The following is a 20,000-nucleotide window of genomic DNA, read 5'->3' as shown; positions in this document are numbered from 1 at the left end:
GAAATAAAAATTCTCAAAAAATAGGTTAAAATTAAAACAATCATCAAAATAAAACACTTACTAAAAGTTAATCAATTGTTAAATGTCAAATTAAAATAAATCATTTGAAAATAAAAAAACACCAAAACATTTACTAAAGGTAACTTAATTATACAAGTGACAAATTAAAATAAATAAATAATTTTAAAATGGACAAATATTATATTAATATGAATAAATAATTTAGAAAATAAAACACTACAGTTAATCAAATCGTTAAATGTCAAATTAAAATAAATAGTTTAAAAAATCATAATAAAACACTTAATAAAAATGAATGAAATCAAAAAAATTAAAATATGTAAATATTTTACAAATAAAAACATTCAAAATGAAACGCTTACTAAAAAAGATGAAATATTTCATGTGTTGTCATGTGACCGTAGACGTGAAAGTGTTGTTGAGTTACTGAAATCATTTCAGGTCAAATGTGTTCGGCTGACAAAACAAGTCCTGCTTCAGCGAGGGCTAACCTGGGCTAACTCTGCTTAACCCTGGGTTAAAGATACAGCGTGAAGCAATGTAGTAAACATAAACTCTGAAGATATGAAACATGTTTACACATGCATGAGCAAAAGAGCATGTTTCAGGGTCAGAGGTCAACCTAATCACGGTCAACCAGTTTCCCCATCCAGAGAGAAGTGTGTGTTGACATTCGACCGCACACACACACACACAGTCTGAGATTTCCCCACTGCTCTGGACAGACACCGTCGCAGGAGGAGAGCACACACACACACACACACACACACACACACACACACACACACACACTGATGCTGCGTCTCTGTTCTCCTGCTCACACTTCGCCCTGGAACTGTGGAGTTTTGAGTGTGTGGCGGAAGAGTACACTAGCTCTGGGACACACTATCCCGTCATACAATAACGTCTTTAACGTACACTGACCTGTCAATCATCTTGTCAAAGATAAAATCATCCACATTTATATTCATTTCCTACTGTATCGGAGAGAGATGCAGAGTCGCGGAGACTCTCCTCATATTAATGCATGATGATACATTTAAAAGTTAATGGCCAAACGGATCTTTATAAAAGTCCACATTGTTATTGCAGATGAAATATAACGGATGACATTAAACAAATATTTTTTTATCAGGTTAAACTTTGATTAGTCACTCAAACCTTTATCTAAACCTCTCACCGCCGGCACATCCGCCATGTTTGTAGTTTAACACTTTTTACTCGTGTTTGTAGTTCCTCCTCCAAAGCGCAGTGGGTTGTGGGTAATATCAGCTGTTATAATCATAGAAATAATAAATACACAGACGCCCTATTGGCCGCTGGATCGTACCCGCCATATCGCGGAGGGCAACTTTCCTTTTTTTTAATATATTTTATTTTGTAAATTTTTACAAAAATGTTTTATTTTTTTGTATAAAATATTTTTTATATATATTTTATATATATAAAATATAATATTGTATAAAATATTGTTATATTATATTTTCAAATATTTTTCATTTGAAAATCAAAATAATACACTTCCTAAAAAAATCCATTATATAATGAAAAATTTAAAGAAACCATTTTAAATAAAAAATAATTAAATAAAACTAAAACATTTAGTCATTTAGCAGACGCCTTTGTCCGAAGCGACAAGATTAAAACTTACTAAAACGTAACATTTTAAAATATAAAAAAAAAACAAATAAAAATAATACACTTACAAAATGTATTTGATAGCCTGAATATCATTATTCAGGTGATGAGGTGAAAGGGTAAAGGTCAGGGTGACCAGCCCACACCAGCTTCACTAACCCAGCAGTTATCAATGTGACATCTCACACACACACACACACACACACAGTGTTACCATGGTACATGTCCAAGAAATACCATCACACATTCTGGTAGTGAACCTAGATAAAGTGAATTAGACATCAGACTGTAATTCTGCTGATTTCATATGTGATGTTTAAACGAATACACTGAGATTGATGTGTGTGTGTGTGTGTGTGTGTGTGTGTGAGAGAGAGAGAGAGAGAGAGCTCGTGCTAATCTGCTGCTAACCGCTTCCTGTCTGACAGACTAATCAAACTCACACACGTATTTAACGTTCTTTTAATGTCGTTTACCGTCAGAGTGGCTCTTCTATTATCTACCATATAATTAAAGTCTCTTTGACGTCTTTCCTTTACACCATTTTCATGATAACAGCGTTATTGTCATTAGCTTCCGTTAGCTAGCGCGCTACTACCTGCTCGCGCGCGCTCCTGCCAACCGCCGAGCGCGCTCACGAGACGAGAGTAAAACACGGATTTGACGCTTTTCAGCGGGAACGTCAGAACCGCGATCCGGTTCCCGTGAGTGTGTGTGAGAGTGTGTGTGTGAGTTACCCGGGTGGAGGTGAGGTCCATCATGACCTGCTGGAACGCCGCCGTCTCCTCAGCCTGTCTCTGCGTGTGGAGCGCGATCTTCTCGCTGAACTTTCGCGGGTTTGAGGTAACAGAACCGCCGTGATTCGGTCCCGGTGCCGGTCCGCATGATCCCGCGGAGGACATGATGATGATCGAACCCCGAACTCACATACAGACCCGAAGAACCGACACACACACACTCACTGACAGAGAGAGACAGACGAGCCCTCTAGGGGCACGAGCGAGACTTACACGCGCACACACTCTGTACACACATTCAACATTCAAACTCAAGACACAGACACACTCACACACACTGACGGACTTACAGCACAGCTAGTATTGAAAATAGCGTTCTAATATATTTTTTGTACATTTTATTATTTAATTAAATTATAATGTGTGTTTTACTTTGTTTTTATTAGAAATAATTACTTTTAACATTACTTTTTATGATTTAAGTTTGAGTAAGTTTTTATTTAGATTTTTTAAAACCTTTTTTATGGGTTGTTTTATTTTAAAGTCCCCCTGTGGGGAAAATCCAGCTTGTAATGTTGTTTATGTGTCTATAAAATTTATTTTAATTTTGCACGTAATTATTTTAGTAAATTATTCATTTTAATTTTGCATTTATGTAATTATTTAAGTGAGCGTTTCATTTTCTTTGTTTTTATTTTTGTTCCATTTTTATTTCTTACTAAAAAAGTATTATTTACATAAAATTATTTTTAGACCCACAAAAGTAATGGAAGTTAATAAAATATTATAAATTTAGGAAAATTTGTATAATGAATATACATTTTCCACGTCAAGCTCTAAAATATTTTATTGGGTAGAAATCGCTATTTGTTGTGAGTAAAAAAAAATGTCCCCCTGTAATCAAAAATTGTATCCATCAAAAATGACATATTAAACATTTTTTCCTTGAAAAAGAAATACTTCATGCCTTAAAATATCTTGAATGTAACTCGACACTCTTGCCTCATTTAGTATGCGCGGTTCTATGAATATGCAAATGAGCCCCGCCTCCACTCACTCACTCACTCAGCTCAGAGATCCACTGGTTGACGATCACACGTTGATCTGATTGGTTACAAGGTAGTTTGTGACGTCAGAAACACCAGCGATTTCAAAGCGTGTTTTTGAGACTGTCTTTGGTTCACTGCAGTTTTAAGGAGAAAATACTCAGCAATGGAGTCGACTTATGAATTTACACATGCTTTGTCTTAAAGCATATTAAAAACACCACATAGACACATAAACAACATTACAAACTGGATTTTCCCCACAGGGGGACTTTAAAAACCCTGTAATGACTTTTATAGTCATTATATTGCATTATTTAAATATATATATATATATATATATATGTGTGTGTGTGTGTGTGTGTGTGTGTAGGGTATATATATATATATATAGCATATTTCCCAGGCTTTGCCAAATTAAAAATATCAGAGATCGTTGTTTCCCCGCCTCCTCAGACTCGCTGCTCACGAGGGTGGCCAGTTTGAGCACACGCAACAGGAACGAGCATGGAGACATACACACTGTAAGCTGATGAGTTTATTTATCCACGTTTTAATATGCTCTCGTTCATAGAGATTTTTAAATTAATACTTTTTAGGTTGGGTAGAATCTGCAATCTCTGACCCAGTTTGTTTGCTGGCTGCAATACGCTGCGTTTCCCATCAACTGGCATCCCGGGGTGTCGAAATACTATTGGCTGAACCGGCAGTGGGCGGAGTCACACAGACCAAAACAAAAACAGACAGACACACGGAATGTGTGAAATAATACGTAAAATATCTGGCTGTAGAAGTGTTTTTCAGAGAAACCAGTATATGAACTTAGCATGTTTCCTATATCTGCAAACATATTATGGTATTTTATGCTTTGGTAGAGTGAAAAAGCTACATTCAGCGCCTTTAAAGCACAAGCGCTCCGATCAGACTTTACAGAACAGAACTGCAGTAACCAGAGCAAATCCCGTGAGCAGGAACGTGACTTTATGGATGCGATGCTTCGGAGAGGCCGGTTCCTGCCACAGCAGTCCAGCGATGGAGATGTAGATGAAGATCCCGGACGCCAGACCCGCGACGGCACATCGGACCAGCTGACCCGGAGCGCTGGGATTCATCCCGACCATTCCCATCCCCATCCCCATCCCCATCCCGATTCCCACCGGACAGGAGAGGGAGAACAGAAAGAGGCATCCGGACGTCACGGTCTGACGGAGACCGTAGTGGCTCATCCGTACGGAGAGACTGAACGCCACGATTCCCTGCCGGAGAAACAGTGTCACACAAATCTGCGGGATTAGTTCGGGAACCGGCTTGGATCCGGCACTCAGACCCTCGACCAGAGCACACACACACAGGCAGAACACCAGGAGAAACACACGCAGACCCACGTGCTCCGGAGAAGCGGACCCGTAGGTCCCGGGGAGACGATGGGAATGACCGGGAGAATCCAGACTCTGGGTCACGTGAGGGTCTATGAGCACCTTTTTCTCGAGGGATTCGTCGGCCCCGGAGAGACGACGGGAACACCCGGAAGAATCCCGACTCTTGGTCACGTGAGGGTCTATGAGCGCCTGTTTCTCGAGGGATTCGCATCCCATCGGATCTCGGAACGCCAGCAGCATCTGCTCCAACACGAACACCAGAAGGAATCCCATGGACACGAGGAACTCGGCCAGCGGGAAATGAAGCTGCAAAGACAGAGACTCTCATTAATCACATGTTTAACATCGGAGAACGTTTTAACTCCTCCTTTAGTGGTAACAGAGAACAAAGGTTTACAATTTAAACCCTCAACATGTATTTTTATCATCTATAGTGGCGTCACGAGGGCGTGTTCTAGCAAGCGATGCTTAAGGATGTAGTGTAACGACGCCCAGCTCCAGGAATGCACTACTATTCTGTTGGTAGTTCCAGTTTGCAACAATTATTAGTTAACGCTAAGTTGTTAACACTTAAAAATAATAATTCTTCCTTACACTACATCCTTACGCATCGCTTCCTGCCAGGACTTTTACATGCTTTTCCCAAACCCCTGAAGTGACGTCGACGTCCTTAGAAAGAGAAAGTTAAAAAGAACAGCATTTATTTGATATAGAATCTTATACACTAACGGGCAAAAGTTTGGGGTCTGTAAGAATTTTTATTTTATTTTTTGGGGGAAATAAATCAAATAAATCAATACTTTTATTCATCAAGGATGAATTAAATTTATCAGAAGTGACATTAAAGACATTTATAATGTTACAAAAGCTTCTATTTCAGATAAATGCTGTTCTTTTGAACTTTCTATTCATCAAAGAATCCTGAAATAAAAACTGTCAACAACTATTTTCATCACTGATAATAATCATAAATGTTTCTTGATCATCAAATCATCATATTAGAGTGATTTCTGAAGGATCATGTGACACTGAAGACTGGAGTAATGATGCTGAAAACTCTTTGATCACAGGAATAAATTACACTTTACTGTATATTCACATAGAAAACTGATGATTTACATTATTATAATATTTCACTGTATTTTTGATCAAATAAATGCAGCAGAAGAGACTCTTTCAAAAACATTAATAAATCGTACCGACCCCAAGCTTTTGAACGCTATATACTGTACACTCACCAGTACAATTTGTAAACGCACTTAGTCACATACTTTAATTAATAATAATAATAATGATCATTAATGACCGACCGCGAGGCCGAGCCGGCTGAAGGTTTCTCTGGCGTGGGTCAGATAATCGGGCAGCAGATCCAGCAAACATGAGCAAAGGAACACGCCGTCAGACAAACATGAGGCCAGACCCATGACTCCGAGCCGCACACCTGAGTGACACACAGAGAGCATCATGGGACACCGACACACAGAGAGCATCATGGGACACCGACACACAGAGAGCATCATGGGACACCGACACACAGAGAGGAAATAATGTCAATTGTAATTAGTTACACTGAGGTATTACTTGCTATTCAGAATTTATTGCATTAAAGGACAAAAGATATTTTGAAGAATGTCGGTCACCAGTTGATGGACCCGTTTACTTCCACAGTATTTTTTGTGCTGTGAAACGATGAATCGCGATTAATCGCATCCAAAATACACATGCATGTATATATTTATATTTAAGAAAAATTTATTATTTATTTAAATTAAAGTACTATGGAAGTCAATGGAGTTCATCAACTGTTTGGTGACCCACATTCTTCAAAATATCTTCTTTTGTGTTCGGCAGAAGACAGAAACTCGCACAGGTTTGGAACAACTCGAGGGTGATTAAATGATGACAGAATTTACTTTTTTAGGTGAACTATCACTTTAATTTTAAACAGTTGCGCTGTATGCAGCATTGATGGATCACAGTGCTGAGAGATGATGGATGAAGATGAAGATGATGATGTTCACCTGCAGCTCGTCTGATCACACACACCGGGCCGAAGCCGCACAGAAGACTGAAGCACAGCATCAGAGTCAGCATCTCCAGCTCGGTCCGAAGCCCACCGCCTGGCTCCAGCTGGGCACAGCACACGATTAACATCACAGAACCACACATTCCCCACGTCTTACTACTTTTCACAGTATAATTTGGTTCTTTATACATTGGTATGGTTCTATTATCGAAGTACTTACCAGTACACATAAACTGAAGCAGATTATCTGAGTTGTTTGTGTTGCAATGCTGGATCTCTTCTACATTAAACTTCTCTTCATCAGTCAAACAAAAACGAAACGAGACTGAATCGTAAGCGTCCGCCAATAACTTTCCACACGTCCTGAGTTTTGTTCGTATTTAACATGTTAGAAGAACATCACTCGAGCTGATCGTGGGTTTTTCTTGAGGTTTGTTCCCGTAAAGCTGCACTTCTTATCCTGCTTTCGGGAAGCGGACAGTGAGTCACGACATGTTCAAAATCTGATTCATTTTAGTGAACGAGTCAGTGAACGAGTCAGTTGCCTGAACGATTCAGATTGAGGTTGTAACATCCAATTCGTTAAAGAGATCCGGCTCAAAAGAGTGAATCACCTGCGAACCGGGCATCAACACGAGTCACAGCTGTCCGCAACTTGTCTAAACCTGCACAAAGAACATCACAAACATGAATTTGTGAAGTTCTGCAACCAATGCTTTGGGCATATCACTGAATAACTTTATTACAGAGGGCGCTATTTAACAAAAAACTGTCTTTCAAACAAAAAACATTAAGTCGCTTTGCTGTGTACCCTATAATGTTTGTACGCGTCATTGGTAATGGAAACCACCCCCAAAATCTCTATAAAATTATTAAAAATCATTTATAAGTAATCACAAAGAACATCCTGACTCGCGTGGACAAAAGTAACAGGGATCACGTGACTGTGTACGCGTCTCTAACTCTAACATGGGTCTGAAAAACATTAGCGACACTGAAACACTTTAAAATACTTTGAAGTAAGCAAATATTTCATATAATATACTTTAATATACTGAGAAGTAAACAAAACAAAAAAAGTTTTTATACTCACTTCATGCGGAGGCGCGTAATGATGTGCTATTGGTCAGCGTCTCTCCAGAGCCCCGCCCACACGCCGAACGCGGATGTGAATCACACTGAATCAAATGAACCAGAAGATCCGGATCCACACAGGGAACTATCCGCTTATGCTCGCATAATAACCCGAACGCTCGTGTGTGAAGGATGCGAGAACCCGATCTAGTGTCCGGGGACGTCAAATCCACCGAGCGAGTGAGTAAAACGTGCAGATAACACTAGAAACGCGGTTTGTTTACTGTGATTTGATTGACAGCTCAACATACAGACACATCATCAGCTGTTGTTTATGCTGCTGTAATCTAATCTTCATATGTGCACTCCGCCTGTTTAATAGCACATGCTGATATTATATCTATTCCGTTTGCAAAGCTAGTTTTGTGAGTGTATATAACTAGAGAAATGGGTCTCTTATTATATGTGTGTGAAGTCTAAACCCTACCAGGATGTCCACATCCTCCCACAGACAGACAGGTAGAAGACAGACAGGTAGAGCTCGTTGAACCTCACGTGTCACTCCACCTGAAACAGGTTATTTACTTCCACACTGTTAAAAATGACATTTTTTTACAGAAAACTTCTACTTGTTAAGACACTGCAGGTCATACCGTTGATGTTTATCCATGCACTGGCCAGTTTTGAGGTCTGTTTTGCTTCCATAATACGCGACTAGTGTAAAGAAATCATCCGAAATGCACTTTGTAGTGTTTATTTTGTTGCACTTGATATATTTGCGTCTGTAGATCTTTAAAGGCGGTGCGTTTGAGTTATAAATCTCCACTTCAGCAGCTGTACACACCAGACTTTACAGATTTACTCATATCTATATACTCAAGGTTTGCTCATATATCATTCGCATGATTTATACAACATTTTACTCCTAAAAACATGGTGAAAATATATTTATTTGCATCTGTTGACAGTATTTTCTGATTTATGGAGTGATATGAAATCCAGAATCCCTTCAAAGCATTTAATATGTCAACAAAATGAAACAAGAATCTCAAACCTGGCTAATTCCAATGTTCTGGGAATTTATGCAAATTAGTGTATATTTAATTAGATAATGCATTATTTGCATATTTAACACTTGTGTTGGTCCGTATTTGTGAACCACACTCATGTTCCTTACAATTATGAACCTGGCTTTATCCAATGTTCTGGGAATTTATGCAAATGAGTGCATATTTAATTAGATAATGGCTAATTTTTATGTTTATTTATTTTAATTTTAATTTAAATTTTTGCCCGTCTGTATCAGGATGCTGAGGAGGCGGTGGAGAGCGGGCTGATCCTGGACGATGGAGTCCTGTACTCGGAGGACTGGAGCGTCGAGCCGCGCTGTGTGAGTCAATCACACACACACACACACACACACACACACACACACACACACACACACACACACACACTCTGGCTGAAAGGGTTAAAGCCCCTGATCATAGTGATGTGGGTGTTTGCAGAAGCTCTGCTATTCAGACACTATACAATAGATCGCTTTAAAGCAGCAGTTTTACAGTATTACATTTTTTTTTTTAAACAGTGTCGCTTTCAATTACAATTACACTCAGTCTCTACTATAAAGCAGCTCTCCGGGTCTGACCTCAAAGAAGGCGGAGCCTCAGAGCCACACCCACCTCTTACATCATCACCGTGGACCAATGGGAGTTCGGAGGTTTCCAAAAAAACTTTTTCAGAAACTTTTTTTTCTGGACTTTAGTTCGGTTTGTGTTTCAGTTTCACTTGAAGTATATCAGGCCCTTTAATGCATCAGAAATGACGAAGATGATGTTCCAAACCTGTGTGCTGTTCAATTTACAGTGGAAAACTTGTATTACAAGTTTTCTGAAATGTCACATTGTCTGTTTCATAGACAAAAGAAAGTCACACAAGTTTGGAACAATATGAGGGGGAGTAAATGATGACAGAAACTTTATTTAAGTCCAGATTGCAAAAGTGAATGTGACGTGTGTAACTCATCCAAGACACTGCACACGTTAGGAGCAGAGAGTAGTAAACACTCACACACACTCACTCACTCACTCACTCACACACACACACACATGATCTGCAGTCTGTGCTGTTCTGACTCACTCCTGAACCATCACTGTCTGTGTTCCAGAGTTTGAATGACAGCGAGTCTGAGGAGGTTCTGAACGCCATCAACCCAAACGAGATGTACACGTCAGCGCTGTCCGAGAGCGACAGTGGCCTGTCCGAGGACCAGTCCGACGAGCAGAACCACAGCGTGTATCAGGTGGTGTATGACATCAGCGGTGTGGGCGGAGCCAGCGCAGAGCAGCAGCCGCCACAAATGATCTCCATAGAGCTGGGTGAGCACTTCCTGTTCCAGTCTGTGTCATGTGACCCGAGAGAGCGACAGACCCCGCCCACTTTTTCAGCGGCTTTAATTCTGGAAGTATTTTTCCTATAGAGGTTTAAAAACGTCTTTGTTTAAGAGTTAGTTAGTTGGTTAGTTAGTTGGTTAGTTATATATAATAATCTCCATGTAATCCGCATGTAATCCAAATGTAATCCAAATGTAATCCAAATGTAATCCGCATGTAATCATGTTCTCATGCGTCTGGTCTGTCCAGATGAGTGGAGCTCTCAGATGCTGCTGTCGGAGTCGTGTGTGGTCAACGAGCTGGTGTCGTCTGTGAAGGTGGAGAATGTTTCCACTCATGACATGCAAAACATGCACAACCCCGACAGCTTTTTGGTAGGTTTGTTTTAAAGGAAGGGTTCAGCCAAACTGCGTGAGCTCATGTCGCTGACATTTAAACTCTCCTGTTCAGGTTTATCCTGACCTTCAGCTCACAGACGAGGAGCAGAAGCTGCTGGATCAGGAGGGAATTTCTCTGCCCAATAATCTGCCCTTAACAAAGGTGAGAGTGAGAGTGAGAGTGTGTGTGTGTGTGTGTGTGTGTGTGTGTGTGTGTGGAGATGAATACAGTGCTGATGGGACTGTTAATCTCACAGGCTGAGGAGAGAATCTTGAAGAAAGTGAGACGGAAGATCCGTAACAAACTCTCGGCTCAAGACAGTCGCAGGAGGAAGAAGGAGTACATCGACGGTCTGGAGAGCAGGTGAGGTCGCATGACCCCTAGCAGACGTGAGGTCGCATGACCCCTAGCAGACGTGAGGTCGCATGACCCCCAGCAGACGTGAGGTCGCATGACCCCCAGCACACGTGAGGTCGCATGACCCCTAGCAGACGTGAGGTCGCATGACCCCTAGCACACGTGAGGTCGCATGACCCCCAGCAGACGTGAGGTCGCATGACCCCTAGCAGACGTGAGGTCGCATGACCCCTAGCACACGTGAGGTCGCATGACCCCCAGCAGACGTGAGGTCGCATGACCCCCAGCACACGTGAGGTCGCATGACCCCTAGCAGACGTGAGGTCGCATGACCCCCAGCAGACGTGAGGTCGCATGACCCCTAGCAGACGTGAGGTCGCATGACCCCTAGCACACGTGAGGTCGCATGACCCCCAGCAGACGTGAGGTCGCATGACCCCCAGCAGACGTGAGGTCGCATGACCCCTAGCAGACGTGAGGTCGCATGACCCCCAGCAGACGTGAGGTCGCATGACCCCTAGCAGACGTGAGGTCGCATGACCCCTAGCACACGTGAGGTCGCATGACCCCCAGCACACGTGAGGTCGCATGACCCCTAGCACACGTGAGGTCGCATGACCCCCAGCAGACGTGAGGTCGCATGACCCCCAGCAGACGTGAGGTCGCATGACCCCTACCAGACGTGAGGTCCCATGACCCCTAACACACGTGAGGTCACATGACCCCTGTTCCCTTTCCTAACACACGTCCTGGGATAATATCTTTATTCTTCATCCAAATATTTCATCTGTTTCTGAAACTATACTTTCCTTTTCGACTGACGTGTGTGTGTGTGTGTGTGTGTGTGTGTGTGTGTTTTAGGGTGGCAGCTTGTTCAGCTCAGAATAAAGAACTGCAGAGAACCGTCAGCCAGCTGGAGAAACACAACATGTGAGTGAGCTGAACACCAGTGAACACTTGGTTTAATGCGACAACGTTCCACAATCCAGTCAGCTGCATGTTTGTTTGTTTGATTGTTTGTTTGTTTGTTTGTTTCAGGTCTCTTATGGCGCAGCTGCATAAACTGCAGGCGTTGATCAAGCAAACGGCCACGAAAGCGGCGCAGACAAGCACATGCATCCTGGTGTGTGTGTGTGTGTGTGTGTGTGTGAGAGAGAGAGAGTGTGTGTGTGAGAGAGAGAGAGTGCGTGCGTGAGTGTGCATGAGTGTGTGAGTGAGTGTGAGTGTGAGTGACTCCGTCTCTCGCTGCACAGCTCGTACACACACACACACACACACACACACACACTTCAGTCTTTCAGTTAACCAGTGTGTTCTTCCTCCTCCCAGATTCTCTTCTTCTCTCTGGCTCTGCTGATCTTCCCGAGTTACAGTCCGTTCAGCAGGAGTTCCCCGTCACTGGAGGAGAGTTACGCTCCGTCCGGCGGTGAGGAACAACTATATATATATATATATATAATAATATCTCCATAGGCTGATCACACATTAGGAGTGAAACCTGCATTATGACAAAAGTTCCTGTATCGATATCCAAAGTATTGAACAGCCTTAATGCATAATCACGACAAGCTTCTCCTGCGACGTGTTTAACGTGAAGAATAGAATAAGGACATTTATGTTGTTTTAGATCATTTTCTTCATTCTTGGATGAACTAATTCCTCAAGTGTGCATATTAATATTTTAATTTCCTTTTTTTAGTTAATTTAGTTCCTAAAATAAACCTAAAATAAAATAAAAAGTTTAGAATTAAACTTGTGAAAATGAATGAAAGATAAAATTAAGTTTAGTATTAAACTAGTTAAGATATAAAACATTTAATTAAAAGTTTAGAAATAAACTAGTTAATAAATTAAATTAAAAGCTTAGAATTAAACTAAAATTAATTTAAAAGTTTAGAATTAAACTAGTTAATAAATAAAATAAAAAGTTTAGAATTAAACTAGTTAAAATTAAACTAGTTAAAATTAAAATAAAAGTTTAGAATTAAACTAGTTAAAATAAATAAAAAAAATCGATTAAAAGTTTAGAATTAAAATAGATTAAAAGTCTAAACTAGATTGAGAATAAAAAGTGTAGAATGAGACTGTCTTTGTTTATTGTGCAATGAATGCGAGTTTCCACACAGATAATGTGATGATGATGAAGATGAAGATGATGATGATGGTGTGTGTGTGTGTGTGTGTGTGTGTGTGTGTCCAGTCCTGTCCAGAAACATCCTGAATGACGCGGGCTCTCTGCCGCTCCTGGAGGATCCGCCGGTTCCAGATCCCACAGAACTGAAGCTGTCAGACTCAGACTGGCCCTCAGATGCGCAGTCGCAGGCAGAAGAGCAGAAGAACGGCACGAACGCAGACACACTCCTGTCTCTATCGGCTCCTGCAGGCGCAGACACACTCCTCTCTGTGTCTCTAACGGCTCCTGCAAACGCAGACGCAGTCGCAGCCACGCAGACGCATGCAGACGAGATGTGACCCTCTGTTAGATACGGTTCTATGGAGTCAATTTTGTGCCATAATTAAAGGGGTGGTTGATTATGGTGAGAGATGTGGTTTGAACATAAAAGGCTAAAAGTTTATGAAATTTTCATTACATGTTTGTGTGAGGTAATCAGAGCTGCTAACACACACACACACACACACACACACACACACAAGCTCTTGAAGCTCCGCCCTCTGTGCCGAGCAGCAGCTCATTTGCATTTAAAGGGACAGACACAAAAATGGTGCATTTTTGCTCACCCTCAAAAAGTGACAATTTTAACATGCTATATAAAAATATCTGTGGGGTATTTTGAGCTGAAACTTCACACACACACTCTGGGGACATCAGAGACTTATTTTACATCTGTGAAAAGGCCATTATACCACCCCTTTAAACAAACAAATCCAGCATTTTGCAAACAAACTCGATCTGCTTTGCAAAGGAAAACTTGACTCACAAACAAAAAGCAATGTGGAAATACAAACGTCTATTTGAGTGAAAACGCAGAGGAGTAACAAATATGTATTGTGTTTTACAAATATAAAGAATCATGAAACCCTCCTTTCAATTAAATTAAATGTTCTCATTAATTGATATAGAATGACAGAAATAGACTCGTTCAGTGTAGACATAATCACTAATTTAGTCATTTCGCTCGCGTCCGATGTAGAAAAAATGTAAAAAGCAATTCAGTTTGTTTTGCGAGTCGAGTTTTCCTTTGCAAAGCAGATCGAGTTAGTTTGCAAAATGCTGGATTTATTTGTTTGTTTAATTATGGCACAAAATTGACTCCATATGGTTCTGCATTATTTATTCCCTCTGAACTCAGACACGGGTGTGTTTGAGCAGCCAGTGTCGTCTTCATCATCATCATCATCATGTGCTTTAGTGCGTCACAACACAGAAATTAATACATATTAATGTTTGATTAAGGGACATTTCTGTTTGTACGTTCAATTTGTTTAGTACTGCTTTGGTTGTCACTTGTGCTTTTTATGGAAACTTGTTTCCGCCACAGAATTATAAAATAAAAAAGGTAATTGTGACTTTTTATCTCACAATTCTGACCTTTTTTCGCAATTGCAAGTTTATATCTGACTTTTGCATTTCTCGCTCCGAGTGAGATCTAGATATTAGACCTGAGTGAGTGTGAACGGATCTGATGTCAAACCGCTTCAGAATATCCATGTTTTCCTGCTTCCGATGCAAGGATTGGGTCTCTTTTCTTATTTTATTGTCTTCTGAATAAAAGTTACATTCATAATGTGTTGTTGTTGTTGTTAATTTGAGCCATTAACCATTAAAGAAAGACCTGAAAACAGATATTAGAATTAAAGTTTAGAATCAAACTATTTAAAATGAACAAAAAAATTAAGATTTAAAGTAGTTAAAATAAAAAATAAAACTGAAAGTTTTGAATTAAACTAGTCAATAAAATAAATAAATAAAAAGTTTAGAATTATATTAGTTAAAATAAATAATACAATTAAGTTTAGTATTAAACTAGTTAAGATATAAAACAATTAAAAGTTTAGAATTAAACTAGTTCAAATAAGTTTAGTATTAAATTAGTTAATAAATTAAATTAAAAGTTTAGAATTTAGTCCAGAAAACAGAGATGACAGTCGATCCAGAATGTTCTTCTCTAAATTGTCATCATGGGTTTCACAATGTCTAATATATGATATCGCATACAGTATCCATACAATATATTTCCCTTAATTTCCAGCCATTGGATCGATTGATATTTGTTTTTATAGTTATTTGAATTTGTCAATTATTTGAAATATCTGGCACTTCAAAGGAATTATTAGCTTATTCTTTAACTAGAAAAGCAAAGTTAGCCAAGACAAGCCTTGAATGTTGGCCTGAGTATTCTTTAAAAAAAAACTCATCTAAACCTAAATACATTATATATATATCATTTTTCACATTTTGTCCCGTCTCTTGAACGCGCACTTTGATTTAGTGAAACTGCGTGTGCGCGCGCGCTGAGCTCTTCACCGGAAGTTGTCGCGTGAATACACGGAGCGGTAAAATAACGGCAGAACGGATTTTCTGTGGGATAAACGCACCGGCGTCGCTGCTAAAGCGGTAAATATTGTTATTATATTGATTATGTGAACAGACTGAGGTCCTGAAGTTCGCAGTGGCGGGTTTATCTGTGTATGTTTGGCGCTGTTAGCTCGATGGGCTAACCGCTACTGAGGAGAGCAGAAATCAGCTAATTAAATATATACACATATATCCATATAATAACAATAATAACACGCATACATATACAGTATGTATACTAACATATAACTCATGTATATACAGTATGTATAGTATATCTACTAACAAAAAAATCTGGTTTAAACCTGTATGACTGACTGACTCCTGAGAAACACAAGATATTCTTTCATTCTGTTCTTTATCATACGCGTTTTATTTCCTTGTTGAAGTTGTTGAAGTGACAGATAATCACTGACTGGATTTAAGCTCGGTCAGCTGCAGAAACCATCAGTATATGTGAAGATCGTGTTTTAAGAACTAGCCAGGCTGGGTGTTATTGTTTTGCAAAATTATTTATACATAGTAAGACAAATCTATCACAAATATCAGGAGTTATTTATTAACATTAGGGATTATTAACATAAGAATGTTATTGAGATTGTTGGAAATAGTAGGTTTTGAACGTTTGTTTACTTATCTTTTATTTAGTTAGTTTTTCAATTCTATTATTTAATGTATGGAAATGTTTGTGTGAGAATGTCCAGATTGTGAGAGAATGGTTGGAGAGGAGCATGAAACTCATTCCTTGAATCCATGGAGAGTCTTTGGGATGTTCTGGAGGAGACTTTACAGAGTGCCGGACTCTTACATCGTCAACACAAGATCTTGACCGTAAATTGATGCATCTCTGCTTCTACAGGTCGAGATCTGTCCTTCCAGACACACAACCCTGTGTGCGAATGTTCGCTGGAAACACAGACTTGTTGAACTGCTGATAACGACAGAACTTGCTAACATAACCCCAGAATGCTAGCGATGCAATCAAGGCTCAAGTGTGTGTGTGTGTGTGTGTGGAATATAAGCTCTAGTGTAACTGATGAGTGTGTGTTGTGTGTAGATGCCTCACTCTCGGCGGTACCCGTCGTCAGAGCGGAGTCGCAGTGGGAATCATCATGTTCGGTACGAACGGCACCGGCGGAGACGCCGCACACGCAGCCGCTCCTCGTCCTCCAGCGCCCAGCGGGACCGAAGCCGGAGACGGAACCGGGACAGACGCCAGCGCTCCAGGAGGTACCGCTCAGGCGTCGGATACTGGTCATTAAAATCTCGATTCCTCTTATCGATTCCTTTGAGAGCATTTCAATATGAGTTTAAACCAATCAAGCTCGAGAGACTCTGTTCTCATGTGTATCAGTATACTGGACCCGTGCAGCTCTTAAAGTGACAGCAGCCTAATATTCCCGCTCTATAATAACGCTAATATTCCTGCTTTATAATAACACTAATATTCCTGCTTTATAATAACACTAATATTCCTCTCTATAATAACGCTAATATTCCCGCTCTATAATAACGCTAATATTCCTGCTTTATAATAACACTAATATTCTCGCTCTATAATAACACTAATATTCTCGCTCTATAATAACGCTAATATTCCCGCTCTATAATAACGCTAATATTCCTGCTTTATAATAACACTAATATTCCTCTCTATAATAACACTAATATTCCTGCTTTATAATAACACTAATATTCCTCTCTATAATAACACTAATATTCCTGCTTTATAATAACACTAATATTCCTCTCTATAATAACTCTAATATTCCCGCTCTATAATAACGCTAATATTCCTGCTTTATAATAACACTAATATTCCTCTCTATAATAACACTAATATTCTCGCTCTATAATAACGCTAATATTCCCGCTCTATAATAACGCTAATATTCCTGCTTTATAATAACACTAATATTCCTCTCTATAATAACACTAATATTCCTGCTTTATAATAACACTAATATTCCTCTCTATAATAACACTAATATTCCTGCTTTATAATAACACTAATATTCCTCTCTATAATAACTCTAATATTCCCGCTCTATAATAACGCTAATATTCCTGCTTTATAATAACACTAATATTCCTCTCTATAATAACACTAATATTCTCGCTCTATAATAACGCTAATATTCCCGCTCTATAATAACGCTAATATTCCTGCTTTATAATAACACTAATATTCCTCTCTATAATAATGCTAATATTCCTGCTTTATAATAACACTAATATTCCTCTCTATAATAACACTAATATTCTCGCTCTATAATAACGCTAATATTCTCGCTCTATAATAACTCTAATATTCTCGCTCTATAATAACGCTAATATTCCCGCTCTATAATAACGCTAATATTCCCGCTCTATAATAACGCTAATATTCCCGCTCTATAATAACGCTAATATTCCTGCTCTATAATAACGCTAATATTCCCGCTCTATAATTACACTAATCAAACAACAGAAGACAGAGAAAATTCACTCGTTCTAGACTGAATAACTATATTTGTAATGTATATTCAGTGTTGGGAAGGATACTTTCAAAACGTATTTAGTTACAGAATACATGCCCCAAAATGTAATTTGTAACGTATTCTGAATACTTGGATTACTTCCACATTGAATTACATTTTATAAGTGTAGGAATGCGGTGCGGCGATGCGATGGTGACGCGTTCATGTAAATTGTAAGGGTGGCGCTGCCAATAAAAGCACCTAAAAGCTGTCACAAAGAACCGGCAAAAGTAATGATTATGAATATGTCAAATATAGCAAGGAGACATTTTAATTGTTTACTAATAAACAAGTGTTTTCTGTGTCAGTGTCGGCTGCAAAGATGAAGTTGACGATGCTGACTCGCGATCTTCGCAGTAGTGAACGCGCCGGAGAGAAATGCACATTTCATACGGATTACACAAGCAGAGAGTCTGTTTTCTTTCGTTTTGAATTGTTCTGTTTAAAAGTACACATTTCAAGCTTTCTATATATATATATATATTTCTCAGGTCTGTGAGGCAAGTAGGCGCTGAGTTTCGGTTCATTTATGAGACGAGCTCCAGTTCACGTGCCGGCGCCTCCGTGTCCTGATTATCTATTGTCTGCTATATTTACTTCTTATTTATTAAATCCGGTTGATGAAACATTGATTAAAATTAAGATACAATTAATACAAAACGAAATTCACTTTAGAGAAAGGCTTTGTGCTTTCTGTTTGAGGTCTCTGTGAAGGTTTTAAAGCAGTCTTTAGTGCCGCTTTCAGAGCGCTCACGTCCGTAACGGAGAACTGTCACGACCGTAACATTGTTTTTTCCTCATAAATGCGAACACGAAAAATTAAATAAAATGAATATATTATGTTCTGTGGAGAGCCGACCCTTCTTCATCCGGTGGGTATATTACGTTTGGTTTGCGCAGTGTAATTCACAGAAGTACTGAAAAATATTTTGCCACCTAAAAGTTAAAGATTTTTTGTGTCACGCATGTTTCTCTCATATTAAATATAAAACGCATGTGTAGACTGATATTTTTCTAATGTCTGGACTCCTTTATTAAGGGAGTATGGATATATAAACAGACGTTTTAATATATTGGTATTAAATGCATTTTCTGAGAGTTTTGACTGCAAATGTCACGTCCATAACGCTGGAATTGCCCAATTTTAAAGTATTTATTTTGTGGTGTAGGTCTACGTATTGTATAATGTTAACTTCAAATAATACTAATAGTAATGTAAAGATGTGGTAGCATTGGATCTGGACGGGAAGGATAACTCTGGGGGTGGAAGGTGTGTGTCGTGATTCTGCTTCTCACACTGACGCGGGTTCGTGGATCTGAGTGTCGCGATTTCGGTTTCATATCGCATATCGTCACAGCCCTGATACAACTATAAAATAGCAAGGTGACCAGTAAAACTACAGCAGACGACTAAACCTGGCTAATTAAAAAATAACTTACTTTAAGATGCTTCTTCAGGTTGGAGGTGGAGTCTCTGGACGCTGAAAGGAGGTTGGTTGCTGGCAAGCAGAGGGTGCACTGCGCAGTTATATTTCGTTCTCCCTTCTCTTTCTTTAATGTGAAATGCTGTTTGAATTTCCAAGATAGAAACGCATTCTTGCCCTGCTCTGTTGCCCCGGCTCCATCTCCTCCTCTAGCTCCCGCTGCTCCTCTTCCGGCTCCATCTCCTCCTCTAGCTCCCGCTGCTCCTCTTCCGGCTCCATCTCCTCCTCTAGCTCCCGCTGCTCCTCTTCCGACTCCATCTCCTCCTCTAGCTCCCGACTCCATCTCCTCCTCTAGCTCCCGCTGCTCCTCTTCCGGCTCCATCTCCTCCTCTAGCTCCCGCTGCTCCTCTTCCGGCTCCATCTCCTCCTCTAGCTCCCGCTGCTCCTCTTCCGGCTCCATCTCCTCCTCTA

General features: G+C 39.8%; 4 protein-coding genes across 6 annotated transcripts in view; 2 read left to right on the top strand and 2 right to left on the bottom strand.

Annotated features, from left to right (window-relative positions):
* The window catches only part of LOC311067631 (CREB-regulated transcription coactivator 2), a 28,557-nt gene extending 25,859 nt beyond the window's left edge, over window positions 1–2,698 (bottom strand). The window contains exon 1 of one of the 2 annotated variants that reach the window (XM_084089623.1): window positions 2,397–2,698. In XM_084089623.1, the coding sequence (XP_083945749.1) occupies window positions 2,397–2,561 (165 nt within the window). In that variant the 5' untranslated portion in view covers window positions 2,562–2,698. The remainder of the gene's footprint in view (window positions 1–2,396) is intronic. The other variant, XM_084089624.1, reaches the window with a different exon arrangement.
* A 1,264-nt stretch (window positions 2,699–3,962) lies between these two features.
* Window positions 3,963–8,015, bottom strand: slc39a3 (solute carrier family 39 member 3). 2 transcript variants are annotated; one of them, XM_084087932.1, is made up of 5 exons: window positions 7,941–8,015; window positions 7,068–7,512; window positions 6,843–6,951; window positions 6,132–6,262; window positions 3,963–5,127 (listed from the first exon to the last, which is right to left on the bottom strand). In XM_084087932.1, the coding sequence occupies exons 3-5, from the start codon at window positions 6,913–6,915 to the stop codon at window positions 4,363–4,365; spliced, it is 969 nt and encodes a 322-aa protein (XP_083944058.1). In that variant the 5' UTR covers window positions 6,916–6,951; window positions 7,068–7,512; window positions 7,941–8,015; the 3' UTR covers window positions 3,963–4,362. The 2 variants fall into 2 exon arrangements, with proteins under 2 accessions (XP_083944058.1, XP_083944059.1); XM_084087933.1 differs by lacking the exon at window positions 7,941–8,015 and having other exon boundaries at window positions 6,735–6,951; window positions 7,068–7,366.
* A 5-nt stretch (window positions 8,016–8,020) lies between these two features.
* creb3l4 (cAMP responsive element binding protein 3-like 4) lies at window positions 8,021–14,795 on the top strand. Its single transcript, XM_084087931.1, has 10 exons — window positions 8,021–8,161; window positions 9,228–9,311; window positions 10,089–10,299; window positions 10,564–10,688; window positions 10,765–10,854; window positions 10,949–11,055; window positions 11,911–11,979; window positions 12,088–12,172; window positions 12,379–12,475; window positions 13,250–14,795. Exons 1-10 carry the CDS (start codon window positions 8,114–8,116, stop codon window positions 13,519–13,521), a joined length of 1,188 nt encoding a protein of 395 aa, XP_083944057.1. The 5' UTR covers window positions 8,021–8,113; the 3' UTR covers window positions 13,522–14,795.
* A 703-nt stretch (window positions 14,796–15,498) lies between these two features.
* clk2b (CDC-like kinase 2b) overlaps window positions 15,499–20,000 on the top strand; it is a 32,414-nt gene continuing 27,912 nt past the window's right edge. Inside the window, exons 1-2 of the mRNA XM_084089619.1 lie at window positions 15,499–15,625; window positions 16,644–16,816. Coding sequence (XP_083945745.1) covers window positions 16,644–16,816 — 173 coding nt within the window. The 5' untranslated portion in view covers window positions 15,499–15,625. The remainder of the gene's footprint in view (window positions 15,626–16,643; window positions 16,817–20,000) is intronic.

This window comes from Abramis brama (assembly GCF_963993115.1).
Source record: "Abramis brama genome assembly, chromosome: 17".
NCBI lineage: Eukaryota > Metazoa > Chordata > Actinopteri > Cypriniformes > Leuciscidae > Abramis > Abramis brama.
Note: the sequence above shows the minus strand (reverse complement) of the source record. Positions and strands in the feature narration are given on the sequence as shown.